The following is an 18138-nucleotide window of genomic DNA, read 5'->3' as shown; positions in this document are numbered from 1 at the left end:
TTTATAGTCTCCAATAGACTTTCTATCCCATGAACTTATCTAAAATACCACAAATTCAAAACTATGTATGGACTGCTCAGAAAGTTAATCCCAGACACTGAAGGCCACTGATCACGACCTTTTATCCATGAAGGGGCAATCAAGTGACCAAAGCAATTAAGTATACAATTGCTCTTTTGGTTTCTAACTAACCCTCCCCCAACCCCACCAGAATCTTTACCCTTAGTCCCTTGTTTATTCCCACCTCCAAAAGAACATAATTTTCAGAAAAATTCCAGCATGCTCCTCTCTGTCGATCATGATCTAGAATTTTTTTTAGAAAAAAAATCTTAAAACTTAGTGGCATTAAAACAGATGAAGTCATCACACCATCATAATAGGGGTATGATGGATGGGAACCACTGAGGAATGGCAGCACAGATGCACAGGTCTATGGGTAAAACTGCGAACCCAAGGCAACTACATCTACCTTAAATTATTTGATAAGAGATTAAATAAATTAAACCAGGTCCCATCCCTAAAACTTTTTTCTTTTCTTTTTTTGTCAGCTTAAACTCTCCTAAGTCTATTTCCAACTCCAAAATGTTATGATTTTATTATTTTAGCCACATACTCTTGAGTCCACTGGATGCCAACATTCCAGAAAACCAAGAGTCTAAATGTTGTAAGGAGTAAGTTCAGAAAACTTAAACTCCGTATCTTGATCTAACCATTTTACATTGCCAAATTATTTATTCCTTACAGTTTTTTTAAATAATAAAATGGTCATAGATTTTGAGAACATATGGGCAGTGGATTCCTGCCTCTAACTCGGAGTTGTGATGCCAGGGCAGGAAAATATCACTTCCCAGTCCCTGCCAGTGAAAACTCAAAAAAATCATTGGGAAATCACTGGGATCCCTTCATTCTCTCTGAAGAAAGTTGATGGAAAGCCCTGAGAAAATATTTACGCATTTATGTTTTACCAACTGGCTGAAAACAAACAAAAAAAACCAGCGGAGGAAAAGGAGGACAGTGAGGACTTTTAAACCCAACACTCAGCCTTCTGGTGTAGCACAGGGTGCCAATCACTCTCCCTGTAAGAAAGAAAACTGAGCAAGAGCATTTAAAAATCATCTGTGGGTCGGGCATAGTGGCTCATGCCTGTAATCCCAGCACTTGGGAGGAGGCGGCGGATGGATCACCTGAGGTCAGGAGTTCGAGACCAGTCTGGCCATGGTAAAACCCCATCTTTACTAAAAATACAAAAATTAGCCGGGCATGGTGGCATATGACTATAGTCCCAGCTACTCAGGCTAAGGCAGGAGAATCGCTTGAACCAGGAAGCGAAGGCTGCAGTGAGCCAAGATCATACCATTGCACTCCAGCCTGGGCAACCAAGCAAGACTGTCTCAAAAAAAAAAAAGAAAGAAAGAAAGAAAGAAAGAAATACAATGTATACTAAGCAGGTCTATAAAGAAAGCAGAAAAGGCAGGGCAGTGATTCAGTAATAATCAGTATATTTAATTAGTAATTTACTGTATATAATATATACAGTAAAAATTGGTATATTTAATCTTCCAGCTCAAACCTGTAAAATTCTACTATAATAATAAGAGTTTTGACTTTTTTAAAAAAGGGGATGAGGGGTGAGGGTAGAAAAACAATCCTAGAATTTTTTTTTTTTTTTTTTTTGAGACGGAGTTTCGCTCTTGTTACCCAGGCTGGAGTGCAATGGCGTGATCTCGGCTCACCGCAACCTCCGCCTCCTGGGTTCAGGCAATTCTCCTGCCTCAGCCTCCTGAGTAGCTGGGATTACAGGCACGTGCCACCATGCCCGGCTAATTTTTTGTATTTTTAGTAGAGACGGGGTTTCACCATGTTGACCAGAATGGTCTCAATCTCTTGACCTCGTGATCCACCCTCCTCGGCCTCCCAAAGTGCTGGGATTACAGGCTTGAGCCACTGCAACCGGCCACAATCCTAGAATTTTAAGTAGAGATAGAGTGTGGTGGCGGAGCAAAAGAAAACACATTGAAAATATATGTCCTAATGGGAACTATGATCCCCTTCTTCAAAAATAAAGCCAAAAAACATTACGGTATCTAAGTCCTCTGATTGAACCTTAGCCCAGCAACACTCTGGGGGAAACTCAATTGAAAAGGAGGGAGGCAGAAAAAGGGGAAGAGGGAAAGCGAGAAGGAAAGAGAGACTTACAGATTTGTAAATTCACATATACAGACATCAAAGTGAATGGTATCGCTTCTGAACCTGAAAAATGTTAACACTGACAAAGCTCCTGGGACTATTGTAGCTATCTATCCATCAATCAACAAAAGGTGATTAGACCTATTCAGTTAGCAAACTTTAACAACAAAACATATCATGTAAGAGTTAGCATTTACTTGGAGCAGAGAGGGAAAGAACTAGAATGCAGAAATAGACCAGGAGGCCTTATCTTTAATAAGTCAGATAAAGTAAGCAAGTGAACTAAACTCAGCAATTCTCAACAACCAGAAAGAAGTCATGGATAAGGCAGAAAGGAGATAAGGTGGCGTTTCCTGTATAAATGAAAGCACTGATCATCCCTCAGGAAATGGGTTAGGGTACACTTTCCCTGTCAGACACTGACAAAATCCAGGACCTCATTCTGAAATCCAATAAATTCCTCAGAAATTCCTAGAACGGTTAACAACTGAATACTATACAACTATTCAGAATTTGGAATTTGGGAATTCAGAATTTGAAATTTGGGAATTTGGTCTAAATATTCAAAACCTGAGGTCAGGAGTTTGAGGCCAGCCTGACCAACATGGTGAAACCATGTCTCTACTAAAAATACAAAAATTAGCTAGGTGTGGTGACAGGAGCCTGTAATTCCAGCTATTCAGGAGGCTAAGACAGGGCAATTGCTTGAACCCAGGAGGTGAGGGTTGCAGTAAGCCGAGACCATGCCACCACTGCACTTCAGCCTGGGTGACAAGAGCAAAACTTGAAAAAAGAGAAGAGAAGAGCACAGGGGAGGGGAGGGGAGGGGAGGGGAGGGGAGGGGAGGGGAGGGGAGGGGAGGGGAGGGGAGGGAAAAGAAGACATCCTTTTTCTTCACAAGTAAGTGCAATGTCATTTTTAACAGAGGATCCAGTTAAAAGAATTCATTCAAGTGAAAAGTGTGAGGGTCGTTGTTCAGGAAACATGGACACTGAAGAATGGTGCTCAGCACTCCCCAGTGTTGGAAAAGGTGAGAATCATTTATACAGGCAGAAACAGACATTTTCTATATAAGGCTAATACACAGATGAAGATTTGATTGGCTACTATTATATTCTAAGGGGGTTGTTTAACATTCCATTGTAAAACAGTAACAATCACAGGGGTCTCTACCTTCTGCTTCATTTAGTCTAGGTTTGAATAAAGAATTATATATAACGTCGCAACACAAGGGTCCCTAAGCAAGAGTCAACACACCAGAGAAGAAAAACAGCCATGTTATGTGACTCAATTTCCAGGGCCTAACTTTTCCCCTAGGCGTAATAAATTTTCTTTTCACAGGCAGGGCACACTTTTCCTACCAATAGACACTGACAAAATCCAGGACCTCCTTCTCAAATTCAATAAATTCCTTAGAAATTTCTAGAAGCATTAACAGCTAAATTCATACAACTAGCACATATGCCCCAAACCTAAAATTCTTCCATTGAAAACAATCCTCAGCTGGACATAGTGACTTATACCTATAATCCCAGCACTTTGGGAAGCTGAGGCAGGAGGATTGCTTGAGGCCACGAGTTTGAGACCAGTCTGGGCAACATGGAGAGATCTCAACTCTACAAAAAAACTAAATCAGGTAGGCATGGCCTGTAGTCCCAGCTACTCAGGAGGCTGAGACAGGAGGTTTGCTTGAGCTCAGGTGTTTGAGGCTGCAGTTAAATAGGATCATGCCACTGTACCCTAACCTGGATGACAGAGCAAGACCCTATCTAAATAAAATGGAGAGCGAGCGAGAGAGCAAGAGAGAGAGAGAGAGCAAGAGAGAGAGAGCAAGCGAGAGAGAGAGAGAGAGCAAGAGAGAGAGAGAGAGAAAGAGAGAGGGTAGATAGATAGATACAGAGAGAGAAAGAAAGAGAGATTTTTTTTCTTTGAGACTGAGACTTGCTCTGTTGCCCAGACTGGAATGCAGTGGGGCAATCTCAGCTCAGTACAACCTCCGCCTCCCAGGTTGAAGTGTTTCTCCTGTCTCAGCCTCCCGAGTAGCTGGGAATACAGGTGCACGCCCCCATGCCCAGCTAATTTTTTGTATTTTTAGTAGAGACGGGGTTTCACCGTGTTAGCCAGGATGGTCTCGATCTTCTGACCTTGTGATCTGCCCACCTCAGCCTTCCAAAGTGCTGTGATTACAGGCGTGAGCCACCGCACCCAGCCTTTTAGATCTTTATTCAAACAACTCAGTCTTCCTGGAAACACCCTACACTCATGTCCATTACTTTTCTTTAAGATCCAGGAAGCTTCTCCTGGCTGACTTCAATCCCTACTCTTCTAAATGCTCTGCAGGTATGCTCCCAACACTTTAAAAAGTTTCAACTGAATTATTTTGCCAACAGGTCAATGTTTTTGTCTGATCTCCTCAAATACATTACAAATAAACGTATCTTTGGGATATAAAAAGCATCTTTGATACCTATCACGACTCACACATCTCATACCACAATGTCTATGAGTGAACCATTTTCTCCCCAGCAGTCTTATTTACATAAGTCCTTTGTCCACTAATTAGAATCAAAATGCAATAAGCTCATCTCATTTTGAGTGTGTAGATCTTTTCAGATTGGAAATATTTCATAGCTTTATAAGTTTCTCCAAGAAAGCCACATAATTCACATTTTTTATCTCTAAAACGCTTAATAAGAGAAAGCCATTACCTAGAGCATGTTTAAATGAATGAAGATGGGGTCTTCCCATTATTTAAGCAGTATGTGGAACATTTACATTTCACCATGTAAATTAAATAGCAAGTTGTATAAGCACCACATTGTGACCAAAGCATATGCCATACAAAGACATTCTTAAAGAATTCTCTAAACCTGCAGCAAAACCCACAGACTTACCATTTTACCACATCAAAGGATGAAGCATCAACCAAAACCACTACCTGCTTAAAGTGAGGTGAGAACAGAGGACAGCTCTTCCCCAGGCTTTCCAAGCCCCACTGCCTGAGGCATCTATCAAACATGATTGTATGAGAGGGCTCTGCAGGTACTTCAATAAAAACGGGCTCATAACTCAATTAAATCCAGCCAGTTCACTGATCTGATCACTCAACAAATATCTATTAATGCCAGCAACTTGTAGTAGAGAGGAGAAAAACAGTAAGATAAATATAGTTTAGATGATGAAGCCTCAAATTATGTTCTCTCCTATTCTCCAAAAACCATATCAAAAACAAACAAAATCAACTATAGTATATTGTATTACCATTGGCTGAAAGTTTCTTCATTCATTTTTTTATCTGAGGAATAATTTACATATAATGAAGTACACAAATATTAAATGTATAGCTCTGACATTTTACATATGCATATAACCGCCACCCAACTCAACAACAGAATACAAAATCAGAACTTTAAAAAAGGGGAAAAAAGAGACTGGTCATTAACCATGTCTCTGAAAACAGACAGGTATCTGTATAGCCATTGCCACAAACAGTAATTCTTGTTAGCAAAAACCTTCATACATACACAGTATTGCGATTTATCACCATGAAACAAAATTTACTCAGTCCTTAACTCTATATAAGACCACGTACCAAATTAAAGAAAAAAAAAAAAAGAGGCCAGGCATGATGACTCATACCTGTAATCACAGTACTTTGGGAGACCAAGGTGAGAGGATCACTTGAGCCTAGGAGGTCAAGGCTGCAGTGAGCTCTGATTGCACCACTGCACTTCCATCCAGCCCGGACAACAGAGTGAGATCTTGTCTCTTAAAAAAATAAAAAATAAATTAAAAAAAAAAAAGGAAGTAATGTGAAGAAGGGATTCTGAATTAATATCTCCTCCAACTTTCAAAATAAAAAAATAAAATGACAAAAATCTAAAAATAAAACAGTCTAATGTTGCCCTCAATGTAAGAGGAAGCCGCCACACACAGTTGGAAACAAAGAATAAAAGAAGGCAACAGAGGAAACTCCTGAAGTTTAAAAGAAATAAGGTAAATCCCCTTATTCATTTCCCAGCCTTACCATAAGGTTTTTCTCCCACAAGAGATCTGAGGGTGCCATTGTCTAAGAAAGAATGAAGTCTGCTTTATTTTATTTCATGAATATGTAGCTGTGCCAGGCTGACTGGGCCCACTTATTTCAGGCTGGCCCCTAGAAGAGCACACGCATAGAAAGGCAGACATACTTAATTACTGCCACCCTAGTCTGGTGCAGTACTCTAAAATCTCAGGAACATGTCTATAAATGGGTTATCTGGTAATCCCTATTAGCAGCTGTCAATTTTAGACCCAAATGAGCAAACAGTCTAACTTTATCATGTCACAAGAAAGGAGACGCTTGCAAATCCCAGCAGGGCCCTCTTACACAAGTAGGTTGTTGTGGGTTTTTTAAATCTTTTTTTTTCTTATTTTAAAATTATTTTATTTTACCCTATTCTTCTCCACACAGCAAGTTCTATCTTACACAAGTCTTACAGCAAGCAACCAAGGCAAAGTAATAGAAACAGCACAAAATCACTTTCAAACTGACAACTTAAAAGAAGAAATACTAATCCCATATTTTTAAAATCCTTCACAGAAATTTTCAGCAGTAAAAATAAACAGGCCAGGCACGCTGGCTCACGCCTGTAATCCCAGCACTTTGGGAGGCTGAGGCGGGTAGATCATGAGGTCAACAAATCAAGACCATCCTGGCCAACATGGTGAAACCTGGACTCTACTAAAAATACAAAAAAAAAAAAAAAAATCAGCCAGGCATGGTGTCAGGCACCTGTAGTCCCAGCTAATCAGGAGGCTGAGGCAGAGAATCCCTTGATAGGAGATGGAGGTTGGCAATGAGCCAAGATCCTGCCACTGCACTCCAGCCTGGCGACAGACCTAGACCGTCTTAAAAATAAATAAATAAACAGCTCTGCTCTAAACTTTAACACTTTTCCCTAAAACCCAAATACAACGGGGTAGAGCTGTCAATAAAGTCCAGCAGGAAAAATGAACAAGTAAAGAAGCAGGGCTGGGCACAGTGGCTCATGCCTGTAATCCCAGCACTTTGGGAGGCCGAGGAGGGTGGATTACCTGAGGTTGGGAACTCAAGACCAGACTGACCAACATAGAGAAACCCTGTCTCTGCTAAAAATACAAAATTAGCCAGGTGCGGTGGTGCACGCCTCTAATCCCAGTTACTTGGGAGGCTGAGGGAGGAGAATCACTTGAACCTGGGAGGCAGAGGTTGCAGTGAGCCAAGATTGCACCACTGCACTGCAGCCTGGTGACAGAACGAGACTCCATCTCAAAAAAAAAAAAAAATACAGAAATAAAACCACATACTACATTTAACACTAGCTAGTACAGTGGCATATGCCTTATAAAATGGAGGGATGGCACTGATAAAAATAAACGCAAGCTCAGAAGTATTGCTGTGACGAATTTAAATTAATGTGCAATGAATAATTCAGGCATTCATTTATTCACTCACTGTACATATATTTTATGAACACTCTGTCACTGGAGACAGAATGCCTCCAGCCTCCACCCAGATGGTTAGTGAAGTGAATCCTCTCTGTGCATCTCTCACTTAGGACTTATATAACATGAAAGTACTGCTCTAGAGCAGAGGTCAACAAGCATGTGCTAGGAGAGCCAGAGAGTAAATACTTCAGCCTTTGCGGGCTGGGACCTATGGAGTCTGCCACCAGTTACTCAACTCTGCCTTTGCTATGTAAAAACAGTCACAGACAGTGCTTTGTTACATGAGCTAAACTGTGCTCCAATAAAACTTTATGGATTAATAAAATTCAAGCTTCATGAAATTTTCACGTCACAAAATATTATTCTTCTAATTTTTTCTAACCAACTAAAAATGGAGAAATCATTCTTAGTTCACCGCCCATACAAAAACAGGTGGCAGGCCTGGACTGGACTTGGCTGAGAAGACCATCATTTATCTAACCCCACATCGAGAGACATGGGTCTCTGCATCTAAACCTCATATAAGAATGAGGTCAGGGCAATGTCCGATGAATCACTACACATCCAGGAATTTGCATTGGTGCTAATACGTAAGAAGCAAGTAACCAATATTAGTCATCTTTAACTTAACTAAAAGATTACTAAACTCCCTGACTCGTCCTTCAAAAACTTCATGATTTAAAGGAGAAACAGACAAGTAAAGAAACAGGTAATTCTATGTGATAAGGACGGTGATAAATACCCACAGGGTGTCGTGAGTGGGAGACCTAATCCAAGCCAGGGAGTGGGGCAGAAAGGGGGGAGAGAGAAAGAGAAACTGGGGAAGGAGTCCCAAAGGGTATTGACAGGGAGAAGTGTTCCAAACCAAAGAACAGCCCTGTGAACACATGAAGTGACAAAAGCCCAGAGGTTAAAAAGGTCCAGATTCTAAAGTACGCTGTACACCATGCCAAGGAGTTTGGACTTTATCCTAAAACCTTCAGGAACCACTGCAGAATTTTTAGCTGCAAAATTATATGATCAGGTTTGCATTTTAGAACCATCATCACTCAGTCCAAAGGATGGCTGCCCAAATATAAGGGGCAAAAGTGGAGGCAGACAGCACACTAGTTCATTAGGAGGCTGCGGCAGTCATCCAGGTGAAATGCAATGGGGACGTAGAGTAAGGCAGAGACAAAGAAGATGGAGAGACAGATAAGTATCCAAGAGATATAGTGTCTAGATATAAAAGGTAAGAGTAGAGTTGTAGACAAATTATAGTAAGGATTGGTGGGAAAGAAAAGCGTGAAGTTATAGCTACCCAGAAGTGACCCACCTCACAGCAGTGGATCCTATCTGTTCACTAGAGAAGTCTTCACTCACGAAGCCTGTCAAGCATGGTTCTTTGAGGAGAGACTTCGGAAACATCAGTTGAGATCTTCAGTGTCAGACAGCAGTGTAGCTCATTGAGACAGGGAAGACCAAAAGAGCTTTGAGGTGGGTGAGATAAGCAGTGAATTTACTTTTAAATATGGTCTCTGGACACCCCAAATTGACAATAACCAACATATTTTTAGATCTGGAAAAAGAGCTGACTAGAAATACAACTTTAGAATTTAAAAATTGACAAAATTGCAAGTAAAGCCTTGAGACAAACATGAGTTCATCCACAGAGTGTGAATAGCATGAAAAGAGAGAAATCCAGGAACATAATAAAAGTGAGTACACAGGAGAAAAAAACAAGGAAAACCAAAGGAGTCTGGTATCTCTGAACCATGGTATACACGGAATGTTTAAAGTTCCTTAGAATAAACTAGACATTCTTTTGAGAGGCTTGCTACAGAAGCTGCAAGGACCAACGCAATGACTACAGAGTCAAAGACCCATTTCCACCATGACTTTTGGCAAATCACAACCTCAGGCATCTTTGCCTTCATTGCCTTGTGAGAAATCTCATCAGTGATAAATTGATAAGGCCTTATGAGCCGTAAAATTATACAAACACCCTTGATTTACTATTGTAATGGCATGAGTGCGTAAATTCCTAATAGAGTATCATCTTCTGAAGACAGGACCCTCAATCTTCTACATCTTTCTATCAGGTATAGTGGTATGTATTTCAAGAGTATTTTTTAAAATGTTTGCAGAATATCTGGCAGCAACATGAGAATGTATGCACAGGAGGAAGGAGTTCATAGCAAAAGGCATACCCAGCTTTCTAAAATTATTAAGAATTGAAATAGTCAAAACTTGATTCCTCCCACAAATGTGACCAATGACAAATGAAAGAGGTGAGTGGGGTAGGACTTATATAGCTCCAACTTCTCCGCTAATGTGTAAATACTTGTGAATGCCCTTAGAATGGAGAAGGAATTTGCAGAAAAAGCAGTGAACTGTAGAACAGGAAAACAGCCAACAGCAACTTTATAAAACTGTGTTCAACAACTGCTGGCCATTAAAGAAGAGCTCCTTAACTTCTCAAGTTGAAACCTGCAAAATGTAAATCAGGCCTTTGTGAGACAAACTAAAATAGTGTCCCCTCCGGGTGCACAAATACCACAGTGAAGTCACCATAGTGAGCTGTTCCCTGACATAGTCAGAACCTACCTTGCAAAGGTTTTCCTGGGGGTGGGGAAATTGCCATTTGTTCCATATTAAATACATCCACACTCAGCAGAGGACCAAAGAGAATAAAAGGCAATGGCCTTATATATCAATTATTCTGACTTACACACACACAAAAAAAGATATTCCGATATAGATTAAAAAGCTTCATTTAACCACTATTGGTTCCTACAGTTTATGAGGAGCTTGGAAACTAATCTGGTCTCAGCGCTAATTTTAGGAGTGCCATAAACTTTGATTGGGTTGGTTTTAAAAGCACTCTTTTCCTTAATCAAATTGTTTTTAGAAAGAGGAAAAGCTACCTTTCTCAAGATTAGGACCTGTCTGCCAAGTTTCCATCCACAATTAATTAAAGGAGTTGTTTAATAAAAGGCAAGTCCTTAGCTACAATCTTAGCATCAAGTACCTGATGCTGATAAAAACTTACTATAACTTACAAGACATAAAAGCCAAACTTTTTAACAACAATTGAATAATCCATCCAGAAGTCGAAAGCGAAACAAAAAAGACGTTTTAGGAAAGGTTGTTGAGATTTCTCCCCACAAAAAGCATAAAGTGCAGTTCTGGTTCGCAGAGCAACTTTAACTCTTTTTATCCGAGGATGCACTGCACCCTGCACCCTGGATTACTGTATATGGTGCTTAAGAGACGGCTGCGTTCAGAATTAACGCTGATTTTCCTGGCTTTAGTGCAGCAAGTGATGGTACTGGTACAATGATCAGATCTGTATTTGCCATCTGTTAAAATACACATCAGCCTTCCGAAAAGTACCAGTTAAAATGGTTCTATAATTTTATATATACATGCGTATGCATAAAAAATTTCTAGAGGGTCATATTAATATACAAAATTGTGAAGGGTGGTCTCCAGGGCATGGAGCTTAGCAGCTAGTTATAAAGAGACTCACTTGTCATTATACTTATTGTCTGAATTTAAAATGTCACGTTTTATTTTTATAATTAAAAAAAGTCAGTGCCAAAACACTTACATAACTACTTACATTTCTTATGTATGATTTGAGGGCTTATTTTAAAGTTTACTGTATTTAAAGCTCAACATTAAAAGGAAGGCTAGAAAAGCGGTGGCTAGACCTCATTCTTTCACACTGCTCATTTCTAGTTTCACATGCTCTGTAAGGGCAAAGCACAATATGCATCACTTGTTTAAGGGTATGTGAAATTTGAACTGGAAGGGAGATTTAATAGATGCACAAAACAGTCATGGTACTTGAATTCATGGGAAATAATCAGTTAGCTACAGCCCATGGAATAAGCAGGGTTAGGGAGTGAATATGCTGAACATCAAAACACACAGTGACACACAACACCTTGCCTATTTGTCATAAATTGTTGATCAAAACATACATGTATACATATAATCTTGTCATTAAGGAGGAGGGAGGGGGAGAGAGAAAGAGAAACTTCAACCTCACTACACACAAACCTTCCCACCACCTCCATCACACATGACTTCTTCCAGGATGTCATTTCTGATCCAAGAACAAGTCAAGTAACCTAGTGAAGTTTTTATCAACTGTCTTAACTACAAAGTTTAAAGTACATATTTTTATAGTTAATCACAATACTTGTATGAAAATACTTTAAATATCTTTTAACTTACAAGTTTTAACTCATAGTTTTGTGAATTTCACTTAGCAAGAATATTAACAAAAGTTGAGGAATATTTCAGCAAAACCAAGTCCAAGCATAAAATATTTTATAGTAAAAAAGTGATGTTAGAGGTAAACTCTACGATCTCTTTTGACCTTTTAATCAACCATGACCCAAAATCAACGTATCTGCCTCCCAGTGGAAGCAATCTAACTTACCTGATACTGGCTTACTCTACCACATTGTCTTTGCAACAGGGGAGTAATCACTGAGCAATCTATCTACCTCTGCAATCACCTTAAACAATCTTTAGCTACACAGTGCCTACAAGAGAAAATTCAGAGAACCAAGACTGACAGCCCCACCTTTATGTAAATAAGAGACTGTTGTTCAGTAATTGTCAATTGAATCTCAGGCATCCGAGATGTGAAACATCAGGCAACGCCTTTTCTTTGAAAATTTTAAAATCTGAAAATGAACAAAATTAAGACTTCAAGAGTATTCAAACTTGAACATAGAAACTTCAAGTCAAAAATTAAACAAAAATACTTAGATACAAATTTCAAAAATAATTTTGGCCAACTTAAAACATATAATAGGAGAAAATAAAAAGCAACTGCACAGATCTTAGGAAACCCTCAGTCACTAGCTATGTCTTTAGAAAGGCATCTGTTCAAGACACTACTCCTCCTATACATTTCCGATACCTTTAAAAAGTGAACTCAGTGTACTTTATTTCTTCAATCCCTGAAAAACAGGTACCTCAGAGTAACATTTTATGAAATTATTTTCAAAATGTTTCATTTGTTTAATGGCTCAACTGCAAATAAAATAGTATTTACTTACTACAAAGATGTTAAATAATTCTGCTTTTCTAACACTTATTCCACACACAATAGTTTAATCCCACTTTTCAAAGTACTTTTTGTAAGTCAGATTCTTTCTCTGGAATCTTACATAAAGTTTAGTGTACCTGAGAGCAGCAAAACCATGATCAAAAGAACCATTTGCCTACACCATGTTCCTTTCCAACACCCCTAAGTGATATTAGCCTCCCAGAATTACCCTCCCTTAACAGAAGAATGGCTTGGGGCAGTCTGTTCTCTGTTAGTTCATTAGTACCAGCTATTGGTAATAATCAAGCCTCCTAAGGCAATGGGGAGTGAAGCGCTAAGTCAAACGTCAGTTTCTCACACATCGGTTCTCTGTTAAACACAATAACGAAACTTTCTGCTTATTTACGCATCTCGATGAAGAAAAACTTACCTAGATCAAACATTATTTTTGGTACTTCCTGACACACATGTCCATCCTCATCCACTGCCCTGCCATGAAGTTTTCTATACATCCCTTTCCTGATTTCTGAAAATCACTTATACGTGTTTCTATACTTGCTTTGAATGAAAGCAAAAGGGAACACAGTAAAGGAGAGGCTTTTTACCCAGGGACAAGGCTGTGCCCAGCAATTACAGTGAGTGCACTTCCTTTTGTTTATTCTGCACCAGGATTAGCAGTAACATCGTTTTGTGGCTCTTAATTAAGTCTGAACAGCTCTAAAGAACGATAACTTCAAAAGTGAATTTATATTTTAATTATACACAGGCAATATAGGCAGCGAAGGCATTTGCTCCCCTCAATTTCCCTTAACTCAACAGACCAATCACCCTCAGCCCTGGAGAGATATCTAAACATTTTAAAGGCGGACCTTCTGGTTTCTGATCCAAGAATGCGTTGTGATGGCCTTGGTAGCAAAGAGAAAAGCTACGATGAGAGTTTCCGATTAACGCTCAGGAAAAAAAAGGGGGGGTGTGGGGGAGACCACAATCCTAACAGCCGAAATGCAATATAATCAGAGCCAGAATCCCGTTAAGTCAGAAAGAACAGGAAAACAGAGAGACATCTTGTGCGGAACATCCCGGCCCTCACGGGACGTTAAAAGCGAGATCTATTTAAGAAGTTGGAGAAAGGAGTTTCTGTGTGGCCCATGCCGGGGAACAGAGAGGCAACACGCGGCTGTCTGGGCCCGGGAGGCCGGCCCCGGAGATGAAGCCGGTCCGGGAGCTGGGCTGCTGGCGAGCAGTAACAGGGGTCGGGGCTGTCACCGCTTACCCAGGTGCAGTGTGAGGTTGATGGAGCTGGGGTACTGCACCCCGGCCAGCATGGTCTGGCTTTGCCACCAGGTGGTGTCGGCCTGGTTGTTGTAGTCGGTCAGGAAGGCTGCCCCGTGCTGCAGGTGGGGCTGCCCGGCGTCGCACAGGTGACAGGACTTGGTGACCCCGGTCACCCCGGTCTGCACACAGTACTCCTCGGGCGGAGTCCCACACGTGTTGGTGGCCACCACGGTCACGTTGAAGGCGGCGTTGACGAACTCCGGCATGCAGCGCTGCGGCCGCCCGCCCTCGTCCGTGCACTCGTCCATGGCTGCCCGGGCACAGCCCGCCGCGGCGGCAGCCAGCACAGCCAACACCGGCCAGAGCCCCCCCCGGGGCCGCAGGGTCCTCGCGGCCCGCTGGCTACCCCTCATCCCGCCGCCCGCACGCTGGGCCAGAGCGAAGGCAAGAGCACGGGCACGTTCCTCTCGCCTAGCGGTGTCCCCCGGAGGCCGCTCCGCTGCTTGAGCCGGGGGGCCCAGGAGCCTGACTCCGGGGCGGGCGGTGGCGGCTGCTCGCGCCGGAGAGACTGACGGGTGGGCGCCCCTAGCGAGGACCGCGCTGCTCGCCGACCACTGCCCCTGCGCGCCGCCTCCGCGCCTCCCTCACCACCCTGGGAGCAACCAGCACTCCGCGCCGACCCCCGACTTCCGAGCGCGTGCCCGAGCGCGCGCCCCCGGGGAGGAAGGAGCAGGGGGTGGGGTCGGCAGGGTGGGGTGGGGTGGGGTCTGGTTGAGGAGAAAGCCCAACCCAGTCTCCTCTCAGCAGCTCCGGCGGACCCCGCGGCAGCTACCCGGCCCTCCGCACCCCATGTACTGCGTGTCAGCCCGGGCGCCTCCAGGCGGCGGCGGGAGCGGGGGCGGCTGCGTCTCGCGCTCGGGCCCGCGGCGCGCGACCGGGGAGGAGGGGCGCGTGGGGTGGGCGGGGAGCCGGGGAGAGGTGGGGAGGGAAGGGAAGGGGAGGGGAGGACGGCGGGGTGGTGCATGCCGGGAGGGAAGGGCGGCCTCGCAGACCCGGCTCCCCGCGCGGGAGTCGCCGGGGTCCCCGGGCTCCGCGGCCTAGGGAGACTCCGGGTTGGGGGAGGGCACCTTAGAGGGGCGATGCGGGTCAGGAGGTCCCTCGGGGTCGGACACGGGGCCCGGTTCCCAGGTGGACTGCGGCAGGGGGGTCCCCGCCCAGCCAGGTGTGGGTCCCACCCGGGATGCCGGGGTCCCTGCTCCACCCCTCCAGAGCAGAGGTCCCGGGGCGTCCAGGGGGCCGACATAGGCCTTGGAGAATCAGAAGAGCCTGGTCGCAGCAGCCAGATGAGTTTCGTGAAGCGATTTCCTGCCGCTAAATTAAAGCGTAGCCAGTCGTTTTACCCGGGCAAGGAAGGAAGTGAAAAGGCTGGGAATGGAATGACATTTTTCCCTTGGGTACGCACGACCCACTGCGAAATTCTTCCACTGTGTTGTTTGTGTTCCTCGGCTTGCCTTTAAAAGACTCGAAATTATCTGGATTCTGACATCCTCCTTTTCGGGCCTGCTGAGTCACGGAATATTCTGAGTGCCAGAATGACTCAGTTCACAGAACCTGAGCCAGAAGATCATGAGTTTTAGTCGCGGATCAGAACCTGGGCGCTTACCCACGCAAACAGACCAGGACAGGGAGGCAGCAGTTTGAAACCCTGGCGTCCTCAGGCAGAGAGGATGCACATAGTGGATGACACGGATTTGTTTTATTCTAGCTTTTCAAGAACTTGATAATAAGGTGCGGATAAGTACACGGCAAAAACAAACACATGCCTGGTTTCGGACCCTGTTGTCCCGTTAAGATAGGGGTAATGTGAATCTGAAAACAAATAAGTATATGTTAAGTGACTCTGGATAGAGTAGGTGTTAGACGCAGACTGCTAATTAGGAAGACCTTAAGGATAATGTTCTGGTTGGATGAAGAAAGGAGGGGAATCCAGGGACTTGTTACACGGCTGAGCTTACTTAGCAATTATGTTCATCACTGTTCCGTTTATTTGATGAGATGGGTGGAGATTATGCATGGTTAAAGTGCCTCACTCTTGGCACCTTTGGGAGAATAAAGTTGTGGGGACTATAATAATTTTCAGTCCTTTCATATTTGAGTTGAAGCAAAATAAATACATACATTTATGCCTGGAAGGGATTATATGCTCTCTCAGCCCTTCATTGTGCTGGAGAATGAATGAGAGCATATAGGACAAAAATAAGGATGTTAGTTGTAAATAAAGCTACAGATTTGTAATAAACGTATTTATTTATATTTTAATATATGTATTAATGAATTTGCATTATTACACAATTTTAGTACTTTGTTATATAGTGGCCAAAGCGTGGGTCTCTGTTTCCAACAATCAAAATAGATAAAGAGACCTCCCCGGAAAGATTGTGAAGTCAACCAAATGGGTTTTTGTCATTCCTGCCTTTTGAGTCCTAATGTGCAAGATTAACTTCAAGATGTTACTTATGCAAATTTTCCGTAAATTGATTACTAGAGCCCATCTGATATTTGTAAAGCACTTAGAGACCTTGAATTAATCTCTCAATTCTCTTGCCTATGGAAATATGTTACAGTGACAAACATTTATTTTGAAAAGAGGTAAAGTGTAACCAGCCAGTGGGCTTGATGATAAAAATTATATTTCGTTATTTGGATCTTGATTCAAACAAACCAAGGGTTAAAACAAAATTTTTAAGACAATTCGAGAAATTTGAACACTAGATGTTTGATGATATCAACAAATTATTTTAGCCTCCTGGAGATGCCACAGCCTACTAAATAGACTTGGTATTTAAAGAAAACAAAGTTTCCTGGCGCCCTGGCCAAGATTTTCTTTTACTGCAGGTTGTCCTGTTCTTCAAAAAACTCCAGAGCCTTTCGAATGCCTGTTAAGTGCTTAGAAATTGCATTATCAGCCAGGTGCAGTGGCTCACACCTGTAATTCCAGCACTTTGGGAGGCCGAGGCGGGCAGATTGCTTGAGGCCAGGGTTTGAGACCAGCCTGACCAACATGGCAAAACCCTGTCTCTACTAAAATTACAAAAATTTGCCGGGCCGGCAGAGGTCGTTGGCTTATGCCTATTATTCCAGCACTTTGGGAGGCCGAGACGGGCGGGTTGCTTGAGGTCAGGAGTAGGAGACCATGGTGAAACCACGACTCTACTAAAAAATACAAAAATTAGCCGGGCGTTGTGGCGAGCGCCTGTAATCCCAGCTACTCGGAAGGCTGAGGCAGGAGAATCGCTTGAAGCCAGAAGGTGGAGGTTGCAGTGAGTCGAGATCATGCCACTGCACTCCAGCCTGGGAGAAAGAGCGAGAATGTGTCTCGAAGGAAAAAAAGCCGGGTGTTGTGGCGCATGCCTGCAATCCCAGCTACTCAGGAGGCTGACGCGCAATTGCCTGAACCCAGGAGGCGAATATTATAGTGAGCCGAGATTGCACCACTGCACTCCTGCCTGGGCGACAGAGTGAGACTTTGCCTCAAAAAAAGAAAAGAGAAAAGAAACAAATTCCATTATCTACCAGACATGGTCCTTAGAAGAAAAATGTGAAGATACGGGGAAGATCTTATTCGGGTCCCTCAAAAGATGATCTCAGTGCCCAATCTTCAGTGCCTCTATGCAGCAACAAAGGCAGGATGAGGAAATGTAGTTGTTTATTGTACAGGCAACAGAGCTCCAATTAAAAAAAAATATCCCATTTAGATCTCCAGAGAACAAAGATTTCTCCCTTCACATCTATGTAAATAATTTCAAGGAAGGATGCTGATTGGCCCGGCTTTGGTCACCTGGCATACCCCCAAAGCTAGGTAAATAGAATACCGTGTGTGGGGTTTGACAACCCACCAGAAAACTATGAAATGTGGGAAAAGCAATTGAAAGGAAAGCTTGCTGTTGCCAGAAGAGGGCAAGTTACAAGGCAGAAAAAAAAAAAAAACCACGGATGTCTACCACAGCAGGATGTAGAATGTGCGATATAATTAGAAAAATAATTTAAAAGTTTGTATTGACCTTTCCATTGCAACCTTGTCATTTTTTATCTTTTTATAATTACCGATGTGTTTTATTTTTCCAGTCCTTATTCTTTCGGACCTCATTTCCTTGTAT

General features: G+C 42.8%; 1 protein-coding gene across 1 annotated transcript in view; it reads right to left on the bottom strand.

Annotated features, from left to right (window-relative positions):
* LAMC1 (laminin subunit gamma 1) overlaps positions 1-14869 on the bottom strand; it is a 120395-nt gene extending 105526 nt beyond the window's left edge. The window contains exon 1 of the mRNA XM_002760283.6: positions 13980-14869. Coding sequence (XP_002760329.4) covers positions 13980-14394 — 415 coding nt within the window. The 5' untranslated portion in view covers positions 14395-14869. The remainder of the gene's footprint in view (positions 1-13979) is intronic.
* Between the last annotated feature and the right edge of the window lie 3269 nt (positions 14870-18138).

Source organism: Callithrix jacchus, chromosome 18 (genome assembly GCF_049354715.1).
Source record: "Callithrix jacchus isolate 240 chromosome 18, calJac240_pri, whole genome shotgun sequence".
NCBI classification, from domain to species: Eukaryota; Metazoa; Chordata; class Mammalia; order Primates; family Cebidae; genus Callithrix; species Callithrix jacchus.
The sequence above is the reverse complement of the archived record's forward strand: the minus strand, read 5'-3'. Positions and strand labels throughout refer to the sequence as shown.